The 25166-nt window shown below is 60.0% G+C and overlaps 4 protein-coding genes across 6 annotated transcripts; 2 read left to right on the top strand and 2 right to left on the bottom strand.

Annotated features, from left to right (window-relative positions):
• Positions 1–4809: 4809 nt before the first annotated feature.
• Positions 4810–6658, bottom strand: LOC104025209 (protein S100-A14). The gene is made up of 3 exons (XM_075724560.1): positions 6626–6658; positions 5036–5182; positions 4810–4929 (listed from the first exon to the last, which is right to left on the bottom strand). The coding sequence occupies exons 1-3, from the start codon at positions 6656–6658 to the stop codon at positions 4810–4812; spliced, it is 300 nt and encodes a 99-aa protein (XP_075580675.1).
• Positions 6659–7868: 1210 nt separating this feature from the next.
• On the bottom strand, positions 7869–8338 carry S100A13 (S100 calcium binding protein A13). Its single transcript, XM_009483620.1, has 2 exons — positions 8186–8338; positions 7869–8003 (listed from the first exon to the last, which is right to left on the bottom strand). The coding sequence occupies exons 1-2, from the start codon at positions 8336–8338 to the stop codon at positions 7869–7871; spliced, it is 288 nt and encodes a 95-aa protein (XP_009481895.1).
• A 5089-nt stretch (positions 8339–13427) lies between these two features.
• Positions 13428–13835, top strand: S100A1 (S100 calcium binding protein A1). The gene is made up of 2 exons (XM_075724404.1): positions 13428–13568; positions 13692–13835. Exons 1-2 carry the CDS (start codon positions 13428–13430, stop codon positions 13833–13835), a joined length of 285 nt encoding a protein of 94 aa, XP_075580519.1.
• Positions 13836–15108: 1273 nt separating this feature from the next.
• On the top strand, positions 15109–24050 carry CHTOP (chromatin target of PRMT1). Of its 3 annotated transcripts, XM_075724357.1 has the most exons (7): positions 15109–15182; positions 16458–16539; positions 18032–18185; positions 21043–21229; positions 21361–21498; positions 22793–22997; positions 23701–24050. In XM_075724357.1, exons 2-6 carry the CDS (start codon positions 16475–16477, stop codon positions 22993–22995), a joined length of 747 nt encoding a protein of 248 aa, XP_075580472.1. In that variant the 5' UTR covers positions 15109–15182; positions 16458–16474; the 3' UTR covers positions 22996–22997; positions 23701–24050. The 3 variants fall into 3 exon arrangements, 2 of the variants coding, with proteins under 2 accessions (XP_075580472.1, XP_075580473.1); XM_075724358.1 differs by lacking the exon at positions 23701–24050 and having other exon boundaries at positions 21046–21229; positions 22793–23694; XR_012831798.1 differs by lacking the exons at positions 21361–21498; positions 22793–22997; positions 23701–24050 and adding an exon at positions 18427–19821 and having other exon boundaries at positions 21043–21081.
• Positions 24051–25166: the final 1116 nt, after the last annotated feature.

Below are 25166 nucleotides of genomic sequence, written 5' to 3'. Positions count from 1 at the left end.
AGGGTGGTTTTTGAACAGTCCCAGCACTGGTAGGGGGTCTGGGTCCTGCTGTGAGCTGCAGTGCCTGGCACGGCCCCATGAGAGCCGCTCACCGGAGACGTCTGGCTCCAGCCCTTTCTCGTCCCGAGCCATTAATTGCTGACAAAAGGTAATCGGCAGCACCTGGGCAAAAGCACCCACCGCACACCCACTCCCTGCACCCGCCGGGGTCTCCACATGCAGACCCCACACCGGTGTCACAGGTCCCCCGCCACCGGCGCCCAGCCCATCCTCAGGGCACCACGGCTGCTGCTTCGACGCTGACTCACGGCACCAGCCCATCCGCGACAGCGCAGCCCGCACGGCCCCACCGTCACCTGTGCCCCAGCCCCACCACGTGCCCCCGGGGCCGGCCTGGGGCATGGGGACATTGTCACCGCAGTGGGATGTGGGGATGCTAGCACAGCTGCAGCAAGGCTGGGCGCCGGGTAGGCAGGATGGGGGTCACTGGGTGCTCCGCTCCTGCCGCCGCAGCCCCCCCTCTTCTTTCACCTCCCCTTCCTCGCGCACCCGCCAGTGCCCAGAGCCAGGACCCAGCCAGGCACAGCCACGGCGCTCCCTGCCCACAGCCCCAGCATTGCTGCAGGCAAAGCAGGGGGCGAAATGCCCTTTTTTTAGGGGCCGGACCCCTGGAAACCCCATGTGCCAGGCTCTCCATAGGCAGCAGACATCGATGGGTGCTGCCGAGCCCTGTGCCGGACCACCTGCCCCCCAGCCTGGCTCCCCCGGCGCTCCCCACGCAGCCGGCGGGTCCCCTCCACCCCGGCCCCGCGCGCGCGGTGCTGCCGAAGGGCTCGGGGATTTCCACCACCCAACCTGCAGCGTCACGTCCCAGGCCTGTTCCTGGCTGAATATCCACCCCAGGGATCCCAGCAGCGGCTTTCCCGTCCCCGGCTCGGAGCCTCACCTGGCTCCGTCCAGGGGTCTTGCTATGTCCGTCTGTCGCCGATTTGGCAGCACAGGCAGTGGGAGCTGATGACGCCCGCTGTCTCCTCACTTTGCACCCATACCGCTGGGCCCAGTTGGGCTTTTAAAGAGGCTCCCGCCCCTCCCTGACGTTCCCAGGGCGTTCCCGGGCTGGGGTTTACCTGGGAAATGGCTCCCTGCAATTGCAACACCCAGACGGGTCAGTGCGAGCAGGGACCTGCGGCGGGCTCCAGCTCCCTCCCGGGGGCTGCTCTGCACGTGGCTGTGGCCACGGGGTGATGGCAGGCATTTGGGGACCACCCCAAGGGACCCCACCATCTGGAAGGGGTGGTGGGCTCCCAGCAGCGGTGGTTTACGGCGCAATTCCAGCCCGGTCCCAGGATTCGCAAACCTGCTGCCATCCAGCCAGGCACCAGCCAAAAGGCCGGCTCCTCCGTCCCGCAGCGCATCCCCGCTGCCCACCCTGCTCCAAGCCACCCCGCGCACCCACCGCCAGCAAGGCCGGCTGAGCGGGTCTGGTGTGGCACAGGAGCTGCCCGGCAAGGTGGAGGGCATTGTTTATTTGAACCAAAACCACTTGTTCTCAAGGGCGAAAGGGTCTGGCGCCGGTCTTGGGGGCCCTGGAAGCACAAGCTCCGGCTCCAAGCAGGGCCGTATCCAGCTCTCGGCTGTCTCCAGACGCACTGGGACAGATAAGGCTCTTCTCGGCTGGTAGCTGTGCTTGTAAAGTCACATCCGTAATTAATTGTCCCAGCAAATTGTACCCCTGTATGTCTACCAGAGCAATGGCGCAGCGATTTGACGCCAAGATTAGATATGGGCGTTATTGGGAGCTGCATATTGAAGGATGCAAAGTAGGAGGAGGTATGTTGGAGGCAGCAGGCACCTGCTCAGAGGACCTTTGGGACTCCCATCCTGGAAAAAATTACGTATGTCATCCCGGCTCTCCACTGGCTTCCTCCTAATCTCGGTTGGGAGGAAGCAAACCCATTCTCGGCCGAGATGCTCCGGTGTCGTTGATGCAACATCCCAGGAGGGTGGGAATCCCTCCCTGACCCTGCAGGCAAACAGCTCACCTCTGAATCATGGGCTTTCATTACTCTCCTGTGCCTGGCAGATGTCACAACCACATCCAGGCCCTTATTTTTACAAGGCATCTAGGGCGTGTGCGTGTGCTCAGAGCAGCCACGTACCATCTAAACCCATCACAAGACAGTTCCCAAGCATTTTGATCGCCCCGATGAGGTTGGTCTCTCCCCTGCTCCCCACCAGCTCCAGGTCTGAAGGGTCGGGAGCAGTTTGGCTTCTCATGGACAAGCTCTGCCCCATGGGACCCTTTGCAGAGGGGGGACACTGAGCCCTGGCTTTGGGGGTCTTCGGTGACCGCCGTGGTGGGTACCCTGGAGCCACCGCTCCTGCACGCAGCGGCCACCCCGGCAAGGGCGAACACATTCCTCAGCGTTTCCACCAGCGCGGTGCCGTGGTCGGCGCCGATTCACCGAGGGGCGCCGGCTGCCCCGGCACGGGCTGAGCTGTTCCTACCACCTCCGAGGACTTTCCAGATACAACAGATACTTATCGAGGATGGCTCACACCGCAGGAATTGCCATCCTCCCGACAGCGCACCATCACGCTGGGGAGCTGGTCACCAAACCAGAAATAGGACCCAGGAGTCCCCGCTCCCACGGCACATTCCCAGCCTGGTGCTCGGAAGAGGATCCAGGAGCCCTGGCTCCCCTTTCCCCCCCAATCACCCCAACCATTTGACACATTTCCTGTCTCTAATTAAATGCACACCACACCTTTCTGCTTAATTTCCATGTATTTATTTCCAAGGCAGGAACAATAAATAGTCATTCTCGTTGTGAAATCCGCGCCAAGGTGAGAGGAGACAGAGGGTGGCCTGTGGCCGAGCCGCGGTGCCGGTGCTGCCGTGCCGGCCACCGTCCCGCGAGGACCTGCCACCCCTGGCCCAGCCTCAGGTTTCATCACATTTCTCTGGGGTTTGGTTTGCTTTTGTTCATCTTTTTTTTCCCCCCACAGCACAGAGCCTCGCAAGGTGATGCAGGTGCTGCTGAGGTGCCCGCACCCTCTCCCTTTTTGGGATCCCTGTCCCCACTGTACCTCTGGGGCTGCCCACGGGCTCCTCCGGGACACGGAGCTCAGTGGGAATGGCCCGGATGGCAGAGGAAAGGTGGGAAAACCAGGCTCAGTGGGTGCCCTGCACTCTCTCAAGCCCATGTCTTCACCCTCCATGCACTCAGTGCCTGAGCTAATTGCTCCATCCCAGCAAGCCACCGCTTTGTGGCATTTACTGTTTTTTAATTTGCTGTAATTACACAGAAATCCCATGCTCTCCTGGCACAGGTGGGATCTCGCTGCTGACCTCGCAGCTCCTGGGTCTTTCTGAGCCCAGGATTTTGGGGGTCTCCTCTGAGCTCCCTCCAGCCTGGTGTGGAGCCACACGCCCAAAGCCCTTGGGTGCCCAGTTTGGAGACACAGCCCCGGCTCTGTTGTGGGGTCCCTGCAACGGGGACCGCTAGGCACGAGCCACCCTGGGAAGTGGGCATGTGCACAGCCCCGTGCACACCCTCAGCGCCGTGCACACCCTCAGCACCGTGCACACCCTCAGTGCTGTGCACACCCTCAGCGCCGTGCACACCCGCAATGCCCACACACCCCCACAGCACCATGGCCATCACAGTACCGTGCACACCCACGGTGCTCACGCACGCCCGCAGCACCCTGCACACCGCAGCATCCCATGCATACGTGCAGCCCCATGCACACCCGCAGCACCATGCACACTTGCAGCATCCGGTGCATGTCCACAGCATCCCTTGCACCCTCGTGCTCTGCACTGGGGCCAGCGGGGCCGTGCAACCCAGCAGCGAGCGATGCTCAGAGCCCCGATTGCTGCAGCCCCAACCCTCCCTGCTCCCCACTTTCCCTCTCCCGTGACGGACAAATGAGGTCACCCCATCCTGGCTGGGTTTTTTTCCAGTGTTTTCCTTTATTAATTTATACAAAAATGGTTGCAAGTGACGCAAGCTGATAACAACCCGCCACCGTCCCAGCCCCGAGCCCAGCCGCCAGCCGGGGGCCAGCATCCCTGGAGAGGGGCAGGCAGGGGAGCACCACACAGGTGGCATGCCCTGGCACGGCACCCCAAAATCTGGGCAGGCACAGGGCACCGCAGTCCCTGCACTGGGGGAAGAGCAGAGAATACGCCCAGGCCACGAACAGCAACATCGAGGCCGGGCCGGAGCCCAGGATGCCCGGAGCCCAGGATGCCCCCGAAGGTGCTCAAAGCACAAGGCAGAGCGGTGGCAAAGGGGCTCCCATCAGGTGGCAGGGCACGGGGCCGGAGGGATGAGCCCGCACATCCAAGGGTTTTGGGGAGAAAAGAGCTGAGTCCCTCTCGCTGCGATGCTCCGGGGCTGGGGGACCTGCAACCGGTTCAGGGCTGGAGGTGGGACAACCCTGGGGGTACAGGCTCTGGAGCAAAGGACGGAGGAAGGTGGTTCTAGAGCCAGGGCCAGGAACCTCCTTGCCACCTCCCTCCTGCCGCAGCACGGGCCAGAGCTGGGGATGGGAAGGGAGGTTTCCTGACGGGAAGGGAGGTTTCCTGACGGGAAGAAGAGGGAAGGAGAGACGAGAGAGGGCAGGGATGGAGCCGGGGAGTGGGATCCCTCCGCCCCGGCTGGGGACGCAGGGAGGAGACAAGCCCCGGCAGGAGCGACGCTGCGTTTTCCCAGGCACATCCCACCGGGACCAGCAGCCTCTCGCGCTTCTCGGTGCAGAGCCTGAGGCCTCGGGCGCCTTCCCGTCCCCCGCCGCCCTCTACTTCCTCCGGCAGCCCTTGGCCGCATCCCCCATCATGTCCCAGTACTCTCCGAACTCCAGCTTGGCCTCATCAGGGTCTCCCATGCATTCGATCTTCTCATCCAGCGGTCCAACGCACTGCAGCGGGGGCAGAAAAAGCATCGGGGTGATGGGGATGCGGGGTCCCGCAGGCAGCCCATGCCCACCCCAGCTCCCCCTGCCCACCCCCGGGCTCTGCCCTCACCTTCCCCAGGTGGGGCAGCTTCTGCGCCACCAGCTCCTGCATCTCGTTGGGCGTCAGGTATTCCTTCTGCCCCTTCACCGCGTAGCAGTGGAACTGGTTGATGACGGTCTCAATGGCCCGCTCCACATCGGTGAGCTCCTGGCAGTCCTGTGCGGGGGGAGAGAGGGTGAGCACCAGTGGGACATCTCCCCGGACGGATGGGACATCCCCCAGATGGGCAGGACACCCCCTGAGCAGATGTGCCAGTGCTCTCTGCAGATGTTCAACCCCTCCGCAGTGATGTGATAAATCTTATCAACATGATACCCCTCTGTACAGGTGTCAGACCCCCCCTCTACAGACGCAAGGCTTCACTGTACAGGTGTGAGACCTCCATACAGATGCAAGACCACTCCATACAGACGCAAGACCACTCCATACAGATGTGAGACCACTCCATACAGATGTGAGACCCCCTTCTACAGATGTAAGACTTCACTCTACAGATGTAAGGCTTCACTCTACAGGTCTGGGAACCCCATACAGATGCAAGGCCACTCCACACAGATGAGACCACTCCATACAGATGTGAAACCCCACTGTACAGATGTTGCATCCCTCCATACAGGCTCTGCACAGCTGCAATACCCCCCTACAGCTGTCATACCCCCTCCACTTCGACATGACACCCTTCCCTGCAGGCTTGTCACCCCCCATCTCTCCTTGCCCAGGCTTCTCCTTGCCCGGGGCCAGCGAGGCTCAGCCACCCCGGCGTCTCCGGGCGCTACACCCACGGCGCGCGGGGGCCGCCGCAGCCGTCCGGACTGGTTCTTCCTCTCCTTTGCACAAGCGGCGGATGGCGGCATGAGTCAGTGCCCAGGACGACTCGGGCGCCTGCCGGGATAGGGCTTGGCGGCGGTGGGAGCCCCTCTCCCTCCCCGGCAGGGCTGCAGACCCCTTCCCCGGCGGAGTGGGGGACAGAGTCTGGCCCGACTCAAGCACCCGGCTCTCCGGCCACTCGTGCGAATTAGCCAAAGCTGCGTTTGAAGGGAAACGATGGTGATTCACTCGGCATCTGTGGTTTCCCCTTGAAAAACTACTAAACCACATCAGGCAATGCCCATTAGGAAAAACCCAGCAATCTTCAGGGCCTCAGCCCGGTGCCCTGGCTCAGCCAGCTGGGGCCAAATCCTCCACAGGTGCAAAGGGGCGCGGGGTGGGCACCTCCCATTTGAAAGCCGAGGAAAACAGGAGACTTTCTGCTGTTGGGCATCCTTGGAGAGGTTGCAAGAAGCAAGCACAGCTCCCGAAGGTGAGTCCACGGGAGCTGGAGAAAGCTGCCTGGTTCCCTGAGCTTTCAAGCGGCTCCAAGTCTGCAGCACCAGGTTGCCCCTTGCCCAGCGCCGGGGCAGCGTCGCCGAACCCCGAAACAGCCCCCCGGCTCCTCTGCTGGAGCCTGGCTCCAGGATGGGGCTGGCCCAGCCTCGCTGCTCTGAGTCACCCCGTGCCCAGGGCTGCGCTCCGAGGGATGGGGCTGTGCGGGGTCACCCCTGCGCCCCGCGCCCCGCCGAGGGTCCCAGCCCTCCCGGTGCCACGGCGTCGCTCATGGACCTTGCGCTTCTTGCGGCAGTTGCACTGGCCCATGCTGCTCCTCACAGGGTCTGTAGGTCCTCAGTGGCAGCAGCGGTGGGGCTGTCCTCTCCGACGGGGTCTTGGGGAGCTGGTGGGGGAAGAAAGCCAGGCTAAGCTCTCAGCTTGAGGGGATTTTCCCCTCCTCCGGTGCTGGGACTGAGTGCAGGGCGAGGAAGGAGCCCTGGGATGTGGTGAGCTGCCGGGACATGTCCCGGCAGCAGGAGCATCCCTGCCCCAGCAGCAAGTCGTGGCAGAGCCGAGCGTGGGAGCAGGGGGAGTGCGGAGGGGTGGCGGGACCCCTGGGCACGGACCCCCATCCCGCGGTGGCGGATGGGCCACTTACCTGCTCCACGGGCTCTCCTGGGTCTGCGCGGGCTGCGGCACGCCGGGGTTTTATACCGCGGGGAGGTGTGAGTGGGAGCTCCCTGCGCGCCGCCAGCTGCGGTGTGGTGCAAGGCGTCTCATTTCGGAGCCTGGCCCAGGGCCAGCGTGGGGCTGGGAAACGCCTCCTTCCCGGCCACACCGATGGCTCCCCATCCGGCCCAGCATGGCACAGCCGCGCAGCACCGCGTGGGAACGGCCACCTGGGCACCGGCCTCTAGCCGCCTTGGGGACAGGTCACCCCATATCAGGGATTTCACCGTTTCCCAGCAGCGCTGGGATTTGGGAGATGAACGCCGGGAATGGGCATTCCCAACCATGGGAGCTCGGTTAGGGGTGCTGAGCCGGGGACGCGCTGTGCCAGCAGCCGTGTCTCCCCACACAACCCAAGACCCCAGCAAGGATGGGCACCGATGTCCTGGAGGTGGCAGCTACCGCAGCCAAACGCGGCGGCGCTGCCGGAGATGCTCCCAAGCCCCACCCCGGTCCCAGCCACATCTCTGCCACCCATCGGGGTTGCACTAAGCAAGCTCGCAGCCTGGCAGGAAGGCGTTTGTGGGGCGCGGGATGGCACCCCGCAAGCCAGACCAGCGCAAGGGCAATTTGGGAACGGCCCCATCCATCACAGGTTCCCTGCAGCAGCCACCCCAACGCAGAGTGAGCCCCGACCCACCAGTCGTGGTGCTGGGCCAGTCCCTGGGCACAGCGTGGCCATGGGCAGGCAGGGAAGGAGATGGGCTGCCCAAATCGGGAGCCCCCCGCTAAGAACAGCGGCGATGCTCACGCTCAGGGAAACCTCTTTTATTAGCTGCGCGTCAGCCGAGTCTCCCCACCAGCCCCATCACTTCTTCCCCGCTTTCTCCCTCCGCACGGCCTTCGCCAGCTCCCCGATCAGCTGCCAGTACTCGCCGAATTTCAGCTCCTGGTCGCTGTTCACATCCAGCTCGCTCATTTTCTCCTCCAGGGAGGGGGTGTCCTGCAGGGAGGACAGGGGAGGCTCGGCCGCATCCCGGTCCCCAGTGAGCGGGACAGGGGTGGAGGGGAGCAGGGGCTGCTGCTCGCTCTTGTTTGCAAATCCCAGGGTACCGGGAGCAGCCCCCCAGCTTGGGGGGACCCACGGGGATCCAGCCACCCCACACATGCTGCCCTTCGCCTCACCTTCATCAGGCTGGGCAGCTGGAGCTGGACCAGCTCCTTGAACTCGCCGGCCGTCAGCGTGCCCTTCTTGCCCTCCTTCCCCGCGTAGGCGAAGAAGATGGTGACGATCTTCTCGATGGCCGTCTCCAGCTCGGTCAGCTCACTGGTGGCCATGGTGCTGGGGCACGGCAGTGGCCCAGGGCTGCAGGGAGAGGACCCATGAGGGGGTCAGAGGTGCGTCCCGGGGAGGCGATGCCCGGGGCGCGTTGGGAGAAAGGCACCCTGCCCCCTTCCCCAGCCCAGGGTGCAGCGAGTCTGCAAGGTCTCAGCTCAGCTCTGCAGGGCTGGGGGCTGCCCCCCTGCTCCCTAGGGGCCGAGCGCTTTGGCCAGGCCCTCCCTGGCTGGCGCGGGGCGGGAGAGCAGAGCCATTCGGCGTGGCGCAAGTGCCACAGAGGCAGCCGGCGTGGGTGGACGTCAGGAAAGGGACGGGGGTACGGCAGGGGTCCCCAGTGCCGCTCTCATCCTGCGAGCGCTGGAGAGGCGGTGGCTGCGGTGGGACCGGTGCTGCAGGCAGCAATTCCGTACTTACCCCCCCTCACCCGCAGGCAGAGCGCAGGCAGGTCGCAGCCCCTGGGAGGTTTTATACCCCACGACGCAGGATGGGAGAGCTGCGCGGCACTTTGTCTCCCGTGACCCAGTGTTAGGTTTCCTGCTTCAACCGGATGGACGCACGGACGCCATCCGGACGCAGAGATGTCCTCCTCTCCTCCTTCCCTGTGCCGGCAGCAGACCGGATTCAGCGCTCGGCCCCTTGGGTGTGAACCTGCCCCGGCCTCCGCTGCACCGCGTGGGCTCTGCCGCCATGGGGATGTTCTGGTGGGGAGCAGGATGGGACTGCGGGGCAGAGGGGAGGGACACGGGAGGACAGAGCGGGTTTGCTCCAGCACGGGCTGGCCTGGAGCATCCCGCGGGGCTCGAGCATCACCCAGACCTTTCTGGGCGTGCGGGGCAAGTCTCAGCCCCGAGTGCATCCCTGCAGCGCTGGGGTCGCGGTGGGGATGAGGACGTGGCCCCCGGCGCCCTGCTCACGTCCTGCCGTGCCCCGACACGGTGGCTCATCCCCACCTGCGATCCGGCAGCGCTGTGGATCCAGGGCCAGGCTCGACCCGCACCGAGTGAGAGTTGTGACTCAGCTGCCCGCTGACATCATCCCTATTAATAGTGGGCTTTGTAAAAATTAATTAATCCAAATTAATTAGGGGGTTGGAACGGCCCAAGCGTTCCCCTTTAATCATTGTGTATTTATAACATGGCAGCCCTGGCAGGTTTCCACCTGGGAGACGGAGCAGCTCCGTGCCATGGCACTGCCGTTCCCACGGGGCCCCCGCGCCCCGGCACTGCGCCTCGGCCCCAAACAAACCCCGCGTGGTGCCCACGGCACGGCCCCGGGGAGGGGCGGTGGGGACACCCGGGGCGGCGGCATGGGATGGGTGTGACGCTGAGCGCCGTCTCCGCTCGGAGCACGGCAGGGATGTCCCTGATTGCCGGTCACCCCATCCCCGCACGTCACTGGGGCCGTGTCCTGGCATCCCCGCGGCAGCGTGACACCTAGCGTGATGGGGAGCGAGGCCGGGGCGAGCAGCACCCCTGGGACAGCACGTGGGAGCCCGGCGCAGCCCGGACCCCCCCACCAGCGGTGTTTTGGGGACCCGGGAGTCTGCCACCATCACTGGCCCGGTTTCTGCTGAGCCCTGACGCAATCGCTTCACCTTTCCACAGGGATGGGGAGGCTCCAGCCGGCACCAGGCAGCCCGGTCCCCACCCCGCACCCATCACCAGCTCACGGGGGAGGAATTGGCTTCCCGCAGCCCCATCCGGTCCGTCCCCCTCCCCGGGGTGACGGGGGGACGGGGACGGGACTTCCGCCGAGCCCCACGTCAGGGGACCGAGATGGTCTCTTGGGAAACCACCGGGATGAGTCAGGCTCGGCAGGGACAGGGACAGGTTTGGGGTGAATCACCGGCCCCAAGAGCCAGGCGGGCCCGTGACTCGCCGCCCCTGGAATTCGGGGTGCCGGAACGGGGTGAAGAGGCAGCAGGCGCTGCAGCGGCCCCGCAACAGGATGCGGCCAAATCACAGGTGGCAGGAGAAACGGCACCTCCCGGTCGAGCCCGGGATCCCTGCTCGGGGCTGTCCCCGCGGACAAGGAGCGGTGACCCGGCCTCAGGGACCCCGGTGCTGCTGGGAGGGGGCAGAGCATCGCAGGAGCCCGTGTGCCGGGGCGAGGGCTCGGGGTGCAGGTGCATCCCAGAGGGTTGGCGCCCACCCTCATGTCCTTGTCCTGGTGTTGTCCCCAACCTGTTTTGTTTGAGGACCCGAACCAGGGACAGTCGCCGTGGCCACCGCATGTGCAGTGGTCCGCGCCAGCCCACCGCACCTATTGGGCCTTGTTGGAGGGGAGCGTGGTTATTTGAGGCTGCAAAATGGGATGTCCAGCGCGATGGCCCCGGCACGGCAGGCGCCCAGCAGCTCGCCCCGCTGCAAACCCCAGGGATGGAAAAGCCTCTTCCACGCTCCAGCAATGGGACAGAGAGACAAGATCAGCCCAGCCCCAGCACCAGCAACTGGAGCAACTGGTTTAGCTGGGTCAAAGTGGAGCATGGGGAGTCACAGTGGCTGAAACCTGTTCCAAGACGTGTGTAAACCTCCTGGCATGTCCCTCGCTGCTCCCAGTTTGGTAAGAGCTTGTCCTGGGGATCTGCCAGCACGGACATGCCGGGCGTGCTCTCCCCACGGCCGGCACCGCAGTGGCAGGGAGCGGGGCCGCGGCGCCCGGGGCCGACCCCTCCGGCGCCCACGCCATGCCCCCGCGGCGTCGGGGTTTACCCTTGGGCACCCGGCTCCAGCCAGTCCCACCGCTTGGAAAATGCCTGGCCGAATCCTGATCTCCGAGGAGGTTTCGGGTTTAATAAGAGCGGGGCAATGCCCCCGCCGAGCACAGCCGGAGCTCCTTGGGGAGCGCGGCACAGCCGGGCAGTTGGGCACACCGGCCGCGCCGCTGCCTGGGGTATGGCGGCCCCGGCTCTGTGCCCACTGCAGGGACCAGGGTCGGGTTATTTTTAAGCTCAGGACTGGGCAGCAATGCCTATTCCCGTCACGGGCAGCTGCTGCCCAACTGGGCAGGCGACACAGCCCCGGGGGCCAGGCTTTCCCAGAAGGGGCGGCCGGATCCTGCCCGCTGCCGAGCTGCACTGGGGACAGGGGCACCGGGGCTCCGCTGCCGCCAGCCCCCGCACGGACATCACCGAGTGAGTGCCACCGGCGTCCTTCCCCATTTCCCCCTGTCCCCAGGCTCTGGATCCAGCCTCTCCTGGAGCTCACCAGCCCCAGGCCCCCCTCCCTGCCCCGTACCAAAAATGGGAGCTGTCTCCTTCTGGGAGCTCCTGAGCCTCCATTCAGGACCCCCACCTCCAGCCAGGGACCCCCACTTCCCTCCAGGACCCCCACTTCCATCTGGGACCTCCACCTCCAGCCAGGGCCCCCCACCTCCATCCGGGACCCCCTCCGCAGCCACCTCAGCTGCCCTGGGTGCAGGACAGGAGCTGGACCCTCAAGACCCTGTGCATCACCCCAAACCCTCCAGACCCGCCCCCCAGCCACCCCCCGCCCCCAGCGCAGGGCAGTGATGGTGGGGTGGCCGCACGGGGACAGGGGACCGGGTGGCAGGGTGGGTTTGGGGTCCCCAGACTGCATGGCCGTAGTGTTTCCCAACCGCAGGGACAGGAAGTGCAGGAGATGGAAACGGAGGGAGCAGGATATAATTAGCCCCAAATTAGGACTGGAATCCGGGATGAAGAGCTCGGCACCACCTGGCTCTTGCGAAAAGCCACGACACTGCGCTGGCAGCTCCCGGCAGCCCCCCTGCAGTAGGGTCCCAAAAAGGGGGGGGACGGACGGGACGACCATGCCTGCTTGAGTTTGGGGGCTCAGCCCCGCGGCTGTTCCCCCGGGGATGCCGGTGCCGGGGAGGCCGCAGTGGGTTCGGCCCAACGCTGCCCCGGCCATGCGGATGCAGGGCCGTAACGAGAGCCGGAGCGGGACCAGGATTATCAGCATCGGCCGTGCCAGCTGAGGAATCTGGTTTCTTGGCCAAGCCGTTGCTGGAGCAACCTCCGGGCTGGGATTGTGGGGCTTTTTTTTAATTTGACAAGAGGCCCTTCTGTGTGCGGGGAGCGGGCAGCCCCGGGGGGCCTGGGCTGAGTCACTCGATAGCCCCCACCGGCCCCGGCTGGCTCCCGTTGCGAGGCCGAGGACACTGGATACCCACGCCTTATCAGCCTGGGGGAGGAGGGCTGGGGACGGATCCGGCACGGCACCACGGCGCTGACAGATGGGGGATGCCGGCGGGCGCCGAGCGGGTGACGCCATGGGGTCAGACCCCGGGTGCCGTAGTGCCACGGGGGCCACGACTGCGAGCGGAGCCAGGACCCGGCATGGGATGAGGCCCAGGGCAGGCAGAGCCAGCCGGGGGTGGCCTCAGCGAGGGACCCCGCTGCCCACCCCACACATCCCCATGCCACCCGCATCCCACGGGGCCGCGGTGGGGCCAGCCTCAGCCGTGGGGGTGGCAAGAAGGAACACGCGAGGTTTAGCACGGGGAGGGACATGGTGCCAAAGCGACTCTCGGCATCACTGCCCACCCCTCCCCTGCCCACCGTGACCCGGTAGGCACCGGTGGGGCTGGAAACACTGCACTGCGTCATCCCGGGGCCGGTGTGGGGGGCTCCTCGCATCCCGGCCCCCGTGAAGGCGGCGCGGAGTGGCCCGGTGGTGCCAGCCGGGCTGTCCAGCCCCGGTATCCGATCCTCCCGGAGGGAGGGGGCTTGGAGCTTATTTAACATCCTCAGCTGGCCCAGCCTGGCGCACTCGGAGCAGCGGGCGGGCAGCGCGGCGGGGAGCTCAGGTGAGCACAGGTCCCGGCCGGGGCATGGGTGCCCTGCAAGGGGGCAGGCGGCCGGGGCCCCCTCCCACAGGAGCACCCCAGCCAGCCCTGGGGAGCAGCGGGGTGCCCCGAGACCCCCACGGCTCCGCTGCCGGCTCTCTGCCCAGCACCCAGCGTTCAGAGCGGAGGCCACGGCATGCGACGCTCCCCCGCAGGGGACGGGGCAGGGGGTGGTTGCAATTTGGGGGTTGCCCCCCGTGGCAAGGGGGGACCGGCAGGTGCCCCCCATAACACGGCGGGTGACTCCCCACAGCTGAAGCCATGGCGTCACAGCTGGAAGGGGCCATGGAGACGCTCATCAACGTCTTCCACCACTACTCTGGCAAAGAGGGGGACAAGTACAAGCTGAGCAAGAAGGAGCTGAAGGAGCTGCTGCAGAGCGAGCTCGGCTCCTTCCTGGAGGTAGGGACCGGCCATGCTGGGGCGCGGGGGCCGGGGGTCCCCTTTCCCTCCATGTCCCGGCGCGGCAGCGTCCCAGCAGGCTGCCAAGCCCTGGGGCTCCCCCTGTCACCACCCTCCCCGCAGACCCAGAAGGACACGGGTGTCGTGGAGAACATCATGAAGGACCTGGATGAGAACGGCGACGGGGAGGTGGACTTCCAGGAGTACGTGGTCCTGGTGGCCGCCCTCACCGTGGCCTGCAACACCTTCTTCTGGGAGAACGCCTGACCCAGGCCAGTCCCCACCCTGCAGCAGCCGGCCATGGCGTCCCCAAAACGCAGAGCCCCCCGCCACTCCCCCAGCTCACCCTCCGCTCCCCAGCACACCCGGGGGGATCCCACTGGGATCCAGCTCCACAATAAAGGCACCGACCCAGCCAGAGGTGTGTTGTCAGCTCTTTCATTTCCAGGGTCAGGGTTTCTGCCCCGTCCCCCTTCTAAGTGCCCCCAGGGATACCAGGCAGCCTTCCCTCTCCTGAGCCATGGGGTCACGGGGAAAAGCCACCCTGGGTCACCCCAAGTGCCTGGAGACATCCCCAGCTCCACCCTGCTCCAGCTCCTCCATTGCACCCTGCCCTGGAGCCTGGCATCAGCCCCAAATCACCGTGGGGCACAGCAAAGCTGGGGTGGGTGACCCCGGCCTGCACTGGGGTGTCGGGGTGCAGGACACGGGGGTGCAACACAGGGCTGTGAGGGTCTGGGGGGGGCGGCCGCAGGCCGGGACTCGTTGCCGGTCCCGCCAGAGGCGTGGGCACGGCGCCCCGTGGGGCTGGAGGAACCGGTTCTTATCTCCTCACCCAGCGGGCCTGCAGCCAGCAGCCCCCACGCTGAGGCCCAGCCCGGCCTGGCCCCGCGCAGGGCCGCCAGCGCCATCGTCTGCCGGGGCTGGGGCCGGCCCCGGTGCTCCGCAACGGCTCTGGGCCCTCACCCCGCCGCTCGGGCCCCACACGGGGGCTGCCCCGGCAGAAAGCGGGGACACAGCGGGGACAGCCCGGGCCCGGGCCCGGCCCGGCCCCGGGGGGACCGGAGGCCCCATGACGCCTCCTCAGGTTTTCGACGCCTCCGCCCCCGCCGAGGCCAGGCCCCGCCGGGCGGTCCCTGCGGGCTCGCCCCCCGCCGCGGCGCTCAGGCCCCCGCCCGCCCCTGATCGCGGGGGGAACCGGGGACGGCCCCCGCCGGAGCCCGGCCAGGCCGCAGCGCAACCGCAACCAGTACCGCAACCGGTACCGCTACCGCTACCGCCTGCCTGAGGGAGCCCCCGGCCCGGCCCCGCCCCCCCCCGCCGCGGGGCACCAATGGCCGAGGGGGCGGCCCCCTGCGTCAGGGCTGCTCCGCCCAATGATAGGGGGCGTGGTGACGTACTGGGCTCTGCGCCTGCGTCCTGCTCGTCGCCGCCGCCATTTTGGCCGGCTCGGCGCGGACGGTGGGAGGAGGGAGGGTGTCGGTGGTTGCTGCCGCCATTTTGTCGCTGGGCGTTTGAGCGCGGCGGGAGCGGGCGGAGGGCGCCGGAGCCAGCCCCACACCCCGCGCCACCCGCTAGCCAGCCCCACCGGAGACCTGGCGACCGTCTGCTTCGGTGAGAGCGCTTGGCCCTGGCCGGAGGGCTGCGGGGGGGGACGCGCTGAGGGACGGAGGCTCCGTGAGGGAGGCCGCCGCGTCCCCTCAGGTGGCTGGGGGGGGCTGATCTTTGCCCTTTGGGGGGTGCGGTGTTTGCCCCTGCCCAGGCTTTATGCACGCGGTGCCGGGCTTGCTTCCCCCGTCCCGTAGGGCAGCTGTCGGATGGGGCTGGATCGACGGCCCGGGCTAGGCCTCGCCTTCCTCCCCGTCCTCGGCTGGCGATGCCAGGGCAGCCCCCGCGCTGCGTGGCGGCCTTGTGGGAGCGGGGCTTCCTCTGCGAGCTGCGCTGTGGTGGTGGTTCAGGAAAAATGGTTCTTGAAAACATTTTTAATTAAAAAAACGGGGTGCGGCTGCCTGTTGGCTCAATTTCTAGTGGATGGACTGTAAAATACTGAACAAAATGCTTTCTTACGAGGTATTTTGAGGGTGGGTACTTTTCGGCAGTCATCTAAGCATTAAGTTTGATACCAGTTATATTAAAACAAAAATAGAAATCGATCTGCATAGGTAGTGGGTTTAAGGTTAATATATTTCAGTAGTATTCATCCCTGCCAAAGCACTCGGGCTTGAGCTGTGCTCCAAGCATGAGTAACAGCTGAGTTTAAATCCCTTTGCTGCTTTCATGAGGCATGTGGCAGGTTCTCATGTTAGAGAACCGCATTAGGACTGCGGATGAGCTGCCTACCAGAATGCTAGATATTAAAAAGCCAAAGTGACTGCCCCCTTACAGGTTATCTCTGTCCAAGTGGTGGCAGTCATACTGGGAGGATGCAACCTTAATATTTTTAAAGTATATGGGACTTCTGTAGAATAATCTTAGAATGTATGTCTGTTGAAAACAAATTGGGGTTTCCATCTTGCTGGCACTAAAAGCTTAGGAAGTGTGGCAGTGTCACTAGATGCTGCACTGAACAAGACGTCAAGATGGGTGCCATCTTGAGTGCTGATGGACTGTATTTTTGCAGCATTACTCCTGCCAGTGGTAAAACTTTCACTTTGTAAAAAGGCAACTTCTTAGTAAGGATGAGTTGGCGTAACTTGCTGATTTATTAAACCTGCTGTATCATGGCAGTGGCCTAGAAGACTTCTAAAAATGCATTAATAGAATACCCGTTACCTGCCCTGTTCTTGATTCTCTCTATCAAAGGAGCCAGAATGCAGGTTTTTTAATGTTTAGTCAAGTAAGCACAAGATCTCCATGCTGTTTGTTAAGTCTCGTTCTCGTGTTTTGCAGATTCTCTTGATCTGAAGATGGCTGCACAGTCAGCACCGAAGGTTGTGCTAAAGAGCACCACCAAGATGTCTCTGAATGAGCGGTGAGGAAGCCAACAGCAGCTTCAGCTCATAAGAAATTTTTTTACTTAATTATCGCTGTCCGGTGTCCAAAAACCAACGTGGTTTCTGCCCTCTTTTAACCTCACTAAAACAAGCAGATGGCTATGCACCTCTGTCTTAAACTGCAACAAATGTGGTACGCAAGGTTAAAAGGGCAAGTGTTTCGGAGAAATTTATCCATAGCAGTAAATATTAAACTATTCAACACGTAAATATGGTGGGATGTGTTATAACAAAAGAGAGAAACCTCACACCCTCCCTTTTTCTTCCACATGTTTTTACATTTATATAGTTGACACTGCAGCATGGTAGCATGTTACCTAAGCTGCAGCAGGCTTGCTGCTTTGTCCGAGGCAGACACACGTGCATGTGGTCTGGCCTGTAAGAGGCATGCAGCACGCCATTAAACAAGCCCAAAGGCCCTTTAACAATGTTTTGGGCCTTGTAAGAGGCAAATGCTTTGCTTCATCTCCATCTCTCTCTTTTCTTGATTTCTTTATTTCTTCTGTTGAGTATTCTTATGTTTTTCCACGCCATTGAGCTTTTGTGGTTCTACGGTGACAACTAACAGCGATGCTGCAGTTACGTTTCAATTTCTTACTAATCACTCTTGGATTAACTGTGTTAGTGTCATTGAATCAGGGATAAAGGGAGCTGTTTGCGTGCAGTTCCTGCTCTAGCAAGTGCTGCAGTGAGACATAGCCTGAACTGGTGCTCGGAGCTTACCCCAGGAAAGCTGAGTGGTGAGATGCAGCACAGGGAAGGCTTGCTGGCCTGTTTCATTTTGGTCGGTCCATATTCCTCATCTGTAAGTGTTTTCTTTTGCAGTCTTGTGTAGCTCCCAGGACGCAGTAGAAAGCTGATGGGTTGCTACTAAGGAGGCTTGCCAACTTGCTGTACGTTCTCCTATATAGCTCTTAAAGACAGAAGATTCTTTGTGCACCAAAGAAATTGCCAAGTAAACTGTTTTTATAAGTGAGCACACTTGGGTGGTGGCATTTCTTACGGCACCAGTTCTGTGGTGCGCCAGAGGCACACTAGTCTGTTCTCAGGGCAATCTCTTTTGTAAAGCTGCCTTCTGGCATTACGTTTTTAAACAGTTTTCTCAGATTCTTGAGGGTTAATTTGGCTTTTTCAATCGGATTTCAGTTTGCTTTTCTGTTTCTGTGATGTCCTCTCCCATCTGTCATGATCATCTCTGCTTATTGCTTGTTTTCATTCCTTCTGCCATTTCTAAAATCAGTAACCTAAAGCTTTATCACTTCTGAATTAATATACAACATCATTTCTGAGTTTCCAGTTCTTGCACACTTGTGGAAAACAAGGAATACGTAATCACTTATGACGTGACCTAAGTACCACTCTTTACATAAGGTTCATGGGATCTGGAGATCCAGTCTTGAGAACCATGAAATGCCAATAAATGTATGTAATAAAGCTTTATTTAAACACCCATTTTATTCGACCTTGAAGCTTTACTAACATGCTGAAGAACAAACAGCCGATGCCAGTGAATATTCGGGCTACCATGCAGCAGCAGCAGCAGCTAGCCAGTGCCAGAAACAGAAGACTGGCCCAGCAGATGGAGAATAGACCTTCTGTCCAGGCTGCTTTGAAGCTTAAACAGGTGAGAGAAAGTGGCGTATTCTGGGGCAGCCCGCTGATGCCTGTCACAGGCAGATGGCTTTTCAGGACATGGTGGATTTTGAAAAACACTCCTGAAAGTTAAAAGTGAGAGACCTAGATGGGACTTGCAGAAAATCCTGCTTTTTACTTCAGATAAGTAATGCTTTGTAACTTACTGGTCAATATTATTGAGTTGGGGGGGGTTTGTGCTGGCTGTTCATATCTCCTCTCTATTTTTTCAGAGAAATGTTCTCATTCTGGGTTTCTGGATCTGCCGAGTGCTTCATCTCGCAATCTAGCTGCAGTTACAATTGCTGCAGATTGTTTCCAGTACTTACTATCCAGTTGAGGCTGGTTGCTCCTATCCCCAACTCCACCCTCTCTTGGTGCACTCCCTTGATAGCAGCTGGCTGCGAGGAACAGATGAACAAACTGATTTTTTGATTGCTTGCGAATGCTAGAATCCAGGCCTGGATTTAAGGCATAGTGTTGCATCCTCCTTGTATAAAGGGTCTTTATCGTTCCACGTTTCAGAGATGAGTACTGCAGATTGCAGTGTGTGCCTCAAATTGCCTTCTACTGCTAGAGCAGAAGATCTAAGCAAACATGCTAGATTTTGATTTCTCTGCTGCAGTCAGTGTGCTTCTCTGTAACTCTGGACTTACGGAAGGGGCAGGGGGCAAAATCTCGCTACATCAGAAACCTCAATAATGTACAGAAGAGAACTCATGGTCAGACTGTAGGGGGTTTTGCAAGTTTTAAAGCTTACGTTTAAATGGGAAGGCTGGTAAGATTAGCTTAAAATGTATGCGTAGGGCACATTGAAACCTGTGGGGTGGTGCTCCACAGCCATGCAGCGAGTTCAAATAGTGGCACTGCATGACTTGACTGCAGCAGTAGTTAAATATAATTCCGTACATTATCTCACACATGAGGAGAAAACCCTGGAAATTTCTTAGCTGAGCTGCTTCACCAAATAGCTGGAATACTTAAACCTGCCACACATGCTCACATTCAGGGCTCACTCTGATAAAGAGGAATGCAGCTGCTTTTTAAGATCTCTTGAGACTTCTGCTGTAAAAACAGACTGTGGTGCCAGTTAGCCTTGCAGAGCTTGTAAACAAAAGCTCTGGAAATGGTAGTCTAAATTATTTTCTGCTTTTAAAAAAAAAAAAAGTTTGAAAAGGTAAGAATTTCACAAGTGGTAAGTGAAACTGGATTGAAAGCCTGAAGTTTCTGCTTGCTGAATTGAGGTGCCACAGAGGAACAAGGAAGAACTAGTCTTTTGGCTTAGCTCTTAAACCCATTTAATTTTTATGTTGGGCATAGGTGTACTCTTCCATGGTCTTCTGGAATTAAACGCTGCAAGGGAGGGGCGTGGAAGGGCGTTGTAGGGAAATTTGGAAACCTGGTTTATGTTGGGTTGCTCTTCGAAGATTGCAGGTTGCTCTGGAAGTTGATGCGGTGATTGGATTTTCGCAAGGGCTTTACTTGGTATCTCCAGGAGCTTTTCTGATCCTTCTGGATGTGCTGTGCCCAGAAGTGCTGGGGAGCATTGATCCCAGTGATGGGTCACCTGTGCTTCAGAAAGGACTTCTCTAAACTCCTGCGGAGCACTGCTTGTGCTAGATTCATGGGTTTGTGTTTTGCATCCTCTGCATCTGAGTGCATAAGTATTTACGTAAGCCTGCTGTGGTTTTTTTTAATGTAAAAACATTTATGCTGGCTGTGGTTCTAGACGTGCATTTACTTAGTAGCTGGAGCAGACCAAGGTGCTACCGCTCTGAGGTTGAGCAGAAGGGCGAGCACTCTTAGGCTGTTTCAGTGCAAAGTCCAGCAGCTTATCTTAAACTCTCATGGTAAGTGACATAAACGAATAAATTGAATGTGGAACATAAACATGCTATCTCATTCCTTTCTGCCAGCAAGGTTGGGCAAAAGAGAGAGGCTAACATTTTAGGCTGCTACAGCTATTGGAAAAATGAATGACTATCTAAACTCTGAGGCAGTAAAACTTAAAATCTTACTACAGCTACAGAAGAGGCTGATTTTAGATGAACCAATTCAGCTGTCCAAAGGCTTGGGCCCAGTAGGCAAGCAATAACTTTAAGCAACTCTTGGAACCTGTAGTAAAATACAGCCTTTATGGCTGCTCCCATCGCCTTAGGGCCAAGAGCTCTTGTTCTCGAGACAAGCGTGAAGGTTCCCACTGTTGCTTCTTAGCTCTTTGTTGCTGCTGTTCTGGTGAGGGTAAATTTCTTCAGTATAGTTTTTGTAGTATAGATGGAAAAGTTGATGGTTTTTCTAGCTGTTGCCTTAGTCTGTGTGGAAGCCTAGCTGTTCCCAGTAGGTCACTGGGAATGATACCCATGGCGTGTGGCGGCACAGATGTCACTTGCTCTGCAGAGGGGGGTTAGGCTTGTGCCACAGCAGGGGTAGTTGCTTTCCATCTCGGGGATTTGCTTGGACTGTCCCCTTCCAGCAGAAAGGAGTAGTGGGCTGCCTTGTGGATTAAGTGTCTGCTTTGATCTGGACTGAGCAGCACTCTTAAAAATGGAGGAAAATATTTCCTTCCAAATCTGCAGACTTTCTTGTCTCTGTACAAACACTTGCTTCCAGGAAAGGTCTTTGTTCTCTGTTTGACCTTCACAAATTATCCCTCCCAGAGCAGATTTGATTGTCTTCCTTTGAAGTTTGATTACATACTGCAGAGAGCTGGTGACCCTCTATTTTACTTTAAAAAAAAAAAAAAAAACCCAACGCACCACTTTTATCGATAGGCAATTGCTGTGCTGTTTGTGTTGCAAGTCTGAGATTGCTGCATGACTTTCTTGCTTCTTAAAAATCTTCTATTCCAGAAGAGCTTAAAGCAACGCCTCGGTAAAAGTAACATTCAGGCACGATTAGGCCGGCCGGCGGGACCCCTTGCTCGCGGAGCCATGGGAGGAAGAGGACTGTCTATGGGGCAGAGAGGCTTGCCGCGAGGAGCCATGCGTGGTGGCCGGGGAGCGAGAGCTCTGCTGAGAGGAGGAGTCCCACTCAGAGGTCCGTACCGCGGCTGAACTGGAGTTGCTTGTGTGTCAGCAACGCTGTCTTTTTGACAGCGTGACTCTGATTCTGTTGCTCGCTCCAAAAACTGACTTCTTTCTGACTGGAATTGCCTTTCTCTATTGAAGGTCAGAGCCTGCTTCGTGGAGGACGAGGTATATCCCCCCGGATGGGCCTGCGAAGAGGTGGCATTAGAGGTCGCGGTGGCCCCGGGAGAGGTGGTCTCGGCAGAGGTGCCATGGGCCGCGGAGGACTTGGTGGCAGAGGTTAGTGTGCACAGACTTGAGGAGCGACACATTGCTGCTGAATAAGCAGAAGTAAGCTTTAATTCTTTCTCCTGTTTAAGGCTAGCATGTGTTAAGTACGTGCAGCCGCCAAAGCCCTCTGTTCTTGAACTGGCATACGGCGTAGTGCTAAATTAAGGCTTCCTTTCCTGAAATGTCTTGCCAGGCCTTACGCCTCGCCGAGATCCTTGAGTCTGTCAGCGTTGCTAGAGGGGTTCTGGGGACTCTCAGCAGCGTTGCCCACTCCTGCAGGTTATCGCTGGCTGCGTGATGCTTTGAATAGCAGTCAAGGCAGTGAGCAATCTTTAGCGTGTTGAGGAAGACTGCCGTCTCCTCGCACTTAAGAAGGAAATGATATAGAGCCCGTGTAAACCAAGAGACTCTTAAAATAATTAGTGCGGGGAAAAATGTAACAGAGGAGAAAGCTTAACCCCCTGCAAAATAAATTCAAAGTCTGAGACTGAATCAAGTCTTGGGTAAATGAACTCTTGATTTTCAACAACAAATTGGAGAAGCAGTAAAGCAGGAGTGTGAGAGGAAGTACAGGAGACAGCTGTTGATGGTAGGGTTGTTAACGTTTCAGGCAGATGTTTGGTTGGAACACCAGCCAAATGCTCTCTCGTGTTACTTGGGATTGGCCCAATGTTTGTAGGGGTTAGAGCAGTATCGGGAAGCTGCCCAGCTCTTGACAGCCTTGGCTTGTAGCTTTAGGTTTATTTCTTAGCCTGACAAACAAATACTGATCGACGTGGGCTCTTGGGTATCCTACTTCTGAAGTAGTCTGAAAACCTCTCAATTTGAAGTACTTGTCTGCAGGAAAAATTTGCTTGTAACGATCAATGGCATTGCCACTTTGCCAAAAGCTTCAGCCTTGTCCCAGAGATGTGCGGGAACTTGGGGTGCGCTCCACGGAGGAGAAGTACGCAAAGCGTAGGTGGGATTGGAATGTGAGTGGGGGAGCCGGGAGCCTGCGCTGAGCGCGTAGCTCTTGGTCATGGATCAAACATCTGTCTGGGCTCCTGGGCTGAAACAGAAGCAGCCTGGGGAGCTGGCCCAGCGCGGCAGAGCCCGGCCCGCGGCAGGAGCTCAGGGGTTGCCGCTGCAGCGATGCTGCAGGACTTCCCCGTGCCGGCGCTGAAGCAGCTCTGCCAAGCGCACCGCGCTGTCCAGGCGTGGAGGAGCGGCAGCCGGGGCTCTGCTGGAGGAGCGGCAGCCGTGGCAAACCCCGAGGCTCGGTCCGGTGGAGTGTGTAACCGTCATCTTGTCTCACTGTAAGGTCGCGGCATGGCAGGCCGGGGACGAGGGGGCTTTGGAGGTCGTGGCAGAGGCAGAGGACGAGGAAGAGGATCGGCACGTCCTGCGTTGACCAAGGAGCAGCTGGACAACCAGTTAGATGCTTACATGTCTAAAACGAAAGGACACCTCGATGCTGAGCTGGATGCTTACATGGCTCAGACAGACCCGGAAACAAACGACTGAAGGTCGTTCCGAGAGACTGTTGTTGAAGTTAGTGTGTTATGTCGATGCCCATAAGCTAAAAATGGAAACCCTGATTCATGCTGGAAGGACCCACGGGAATAGGGAGCGTCCCTGTTCTACCGAGAGATCAGACTTTAGTGTGTTCCTTTAACGTTTTGATACTATGTGTTGTATGAAACCTTTTTTTGGATTGTTTTTTATATCTCTTTTTTTTTTTTTCTTTCCCCGAGTACCCCAAACATGAAGGTGACAGATCTGCTGCAGTTAATCTGCTGACATCAGCGCCGGTGACTCGCGGCGCAGTGTGCACGCTGCCCGCGCTGCGTTCGGTGAAGCGCTCGCCGGTGCTGGGATCGCATGTTTATGTGCCTCTTGAGCTCTGCGGTTGCATTTTGGGATTGGCCCTGTCCCCCCAAGTGTGACCGAAGGGCTGAGTTCATGCCCGCAGTTCAGTTTAACCAGCTGAAGTGAAAAAAAAAAAACAAACCTCCCAGCGGGGCGAGCGGTCGGGCCGGGTTTAGGTGTAGTGTTCCTTCTAGACACCCCAATCTTCTCATTTCACACCAAAATCTCCTCTTGGTAGCCAGCATTCTGTTAATGCCTAGTGCAGAGCACTTCCCAGGTTGAAAACTTCCTTGGGTTTGGGTTTGGCTTGTTTTGTTTTCGATAAAGTTTGAATTTTTTTTTTTTTTTTGCATTGAACAGACAGCACCGGTGGTTTCTGTATCTGCAAGAAAACAAGTGTTTATTTTATGGAATTGGAAGCAGGAACAGAAAATTACAGCTGTGACGACAAAGCGTGGTAGAACTGTCTCTTTCCAAACACGGGGTCCAAAATTCATCTGTTACCTTTCGGTGTAACCAAAACTGCGTCCTCCGGTCAGACCAACTGCCTGCACTTACCCCGATGGGTTTGGGAAGGGGTCTGTTCCTCCCCCTCTCCTCAAGTTATTAAATTCAGCCATTCTGTGAACTGTTCAGTTTCAATGGAATCTTGTATTTCTGGTTTGTTGTAACAAAGGAGAAATGATTATAAAAGCAACGTGGACTCCGGGTTGGTTGGGTTTTTGTTCCTGGAAATGGGGTTTTTCTGCCCCCGCTCTGGGGTACGTTTGCACCGTGCGGGGCAGGAGGCGGCCGGGGGGGCCCTGCCTGCGGTCCGGTCTGGCCGCGGCCCCTCGCCTCTGCCGCCGGTGCCGCGCGAAGGCCCGGGGCTGCCGCGGCCCAGCCCTTCCCTGAGGGACCACGGCCCCCTCCCCTCCTCCGGCCCTGCCCCGGGAGGGAGAAGGGAGCCGCTGGCAGCGGGGCGGGCGCCGGCCACGGCTTGGCTCGGCTCTGGGGCTTGGATCCCATCGGCCCTGGGGATCGGCTCGGCTCTGGGGCTCGGCCCAGCTCGGCTCTGGGGCTCAGCCCTGGGGATCGGCTCGGCTCTGGGGATTGGCCCTGGGGATCGGCTCAGCTCGGCCCTGGGCTTGGCCCTGGGGATCGGATCCCATCGGCCCTGGGGGCTCGGCACTGGGGCCCGGCCCTGGGGCTCAGCTCGGCTCGGCCCTGGGGCCCTGGCTCGGCTCGGCTCGGCTCTGGGGCTTGGATCTGATCGGCTCTGGGGCCCGGCTCGGGGGGCCCGGCTCGGCTCTGGGGGCCCGGCTCGGCTCAGCCCTGGGGCTCGGCTCTGGGGGCCCGGCTCGGCTCAGCCCTGGGGCTCGGTTCGGCTCTGGGGCCCCGGCTCGGCTTGGCTCGGCCCTGAGGCTCAGCCCTGGGGCTCGGCTCAGCCCTGGGGCTCGGCTCTGGGGCCCCGGCTCGGCTCGGCTCGGCTCGGCCCTGAGGCTCGGCTCGGCTCTGGGGCCCGGCTCGGCTCGGCTCAGCCCTGGGGCTCGGCTCTGGGGCCCCTGCTCGGCTCGGCTCGGCTCAGCCCTGGGGCTCGGCTCAGCCCTGGGGCTCGGCTCTGGGGCCCCGGCTCGGCTTGGCTCGGCTCAGCCCTGGGGCTCGGCCCTGGGGCCCCGGCTCGGGCCGGCGCCGGGCGGGGGGACGCCGGTGGATCCGTCTGGGCGCAGGCAGCCGCCCCGCCCGCCATGGAAGCGCGACCCTTATTGGTTGGCGACGCGAAGGCAGCCTGTCACGACGCCTGCTATTGGCTGCGACGCTCCAGCGCTTCACGCGCTCCGGCTTCT

Source organism: Pelecanus crispus, chromosome 22 (genome assembly GCF_030463565.1).
Source record: "Pelecanus crispus isolate bPelCri1 chromosome 22, bPelCri1.pri, whole genome shotgun sequence".
Lineage (NCBI taxonomy): Eukaryota > Metazoa > Chordata > Aves > Pelecaniformes > Pelecanidae > Pelecanus > Pelecanus crispus.
Note: the sequence above shows the minus strand (reverse complement) of the source record. Positions and strands in the feature narration are given on the sequence as shown.

What these genes read in the sequence shown, in the direction of transcription:
- S100A13 (XM_009483620.1), bottom strand. Translation starts at nt 8,338, where the DNA reads ATGGCCACCAGTGAGCTGACCGAGCTGGAGACGGCCATCGAGAAGATC. An exon ending in AGCTGCCCAGCCTGATGAAG is followed by an intron (nt 8,004 to 8,185) that starts GTGAGGCGAAGG and finishes TCCTCCCTGCAG; the next exon opens with GACACCCCCTCCCTGGAGGA.
- S100A1 (XM_075724404.1), top strand. Translation starts at nt 13,428, where the DNA reads ATGGCGTCACAGCTGGAAGGGGCCATGGAGACGCTCATCAACGTCTTC. An exon ending in AGCTCGGCTCCTTCCTGGAG is followed by an intron (nt 13,569 to 13,691) that starts GTAGGGACCGGC and finishes CCCTCCCCGCAG; the next exon opens with ACCCAGAAGGACACGGGTGT.
- LOC104025209 (XM_075724560.1), bottom strand. Translation starts at nt 6,658, where the DNA reads ATGGGCCAGTGCAACTGCCGCAAGAAGCGCAAG. An exon ending in ACTGCCGCAAGAAGCGCAAG is followed by an intron (nt 5,183 to 6,625) that starts GTCCATGAGCGA and finishes CCCCCCGCACAG; the next exon opens with GACTGCCAGGAGCTCACCGA. An exon ending in AGCTGCCCCACCTGGGGAAG is followed by an intron (nt 4,930 to 5,035) that starts GTGAGGGCAGAG and finishes CCCCCGCTGCAG; the next exon opens with TGCGTTGGACCGCTGGATGA.
- CHTOP (XM_075724357.1), top strand. Translation starts at nt 16,475, where the DNA reads ATGGCTGCACAGTCAGCACCGAAGGTTGTGCTAAAGAGCACCACCAAG. An exon ending in AAGATGTCTCTGAATGAGCG is followed by an intron (nt 16,540 to 18,031) that starts GTGAGGAAGCCA and finishes TCGACCTTGAAG; the next exon opens with CTTTACTAACATGCTGAAGA. An exon ending in AGGAGGAGTCCCACTCAGAG is followed by an intron (nt 21,230 to 21,360) that starts GTCCGTACCGCG and finishes TCTCTATTGAAG; the next exon opens with GTCAGAGCCTGCTTCGTGGA.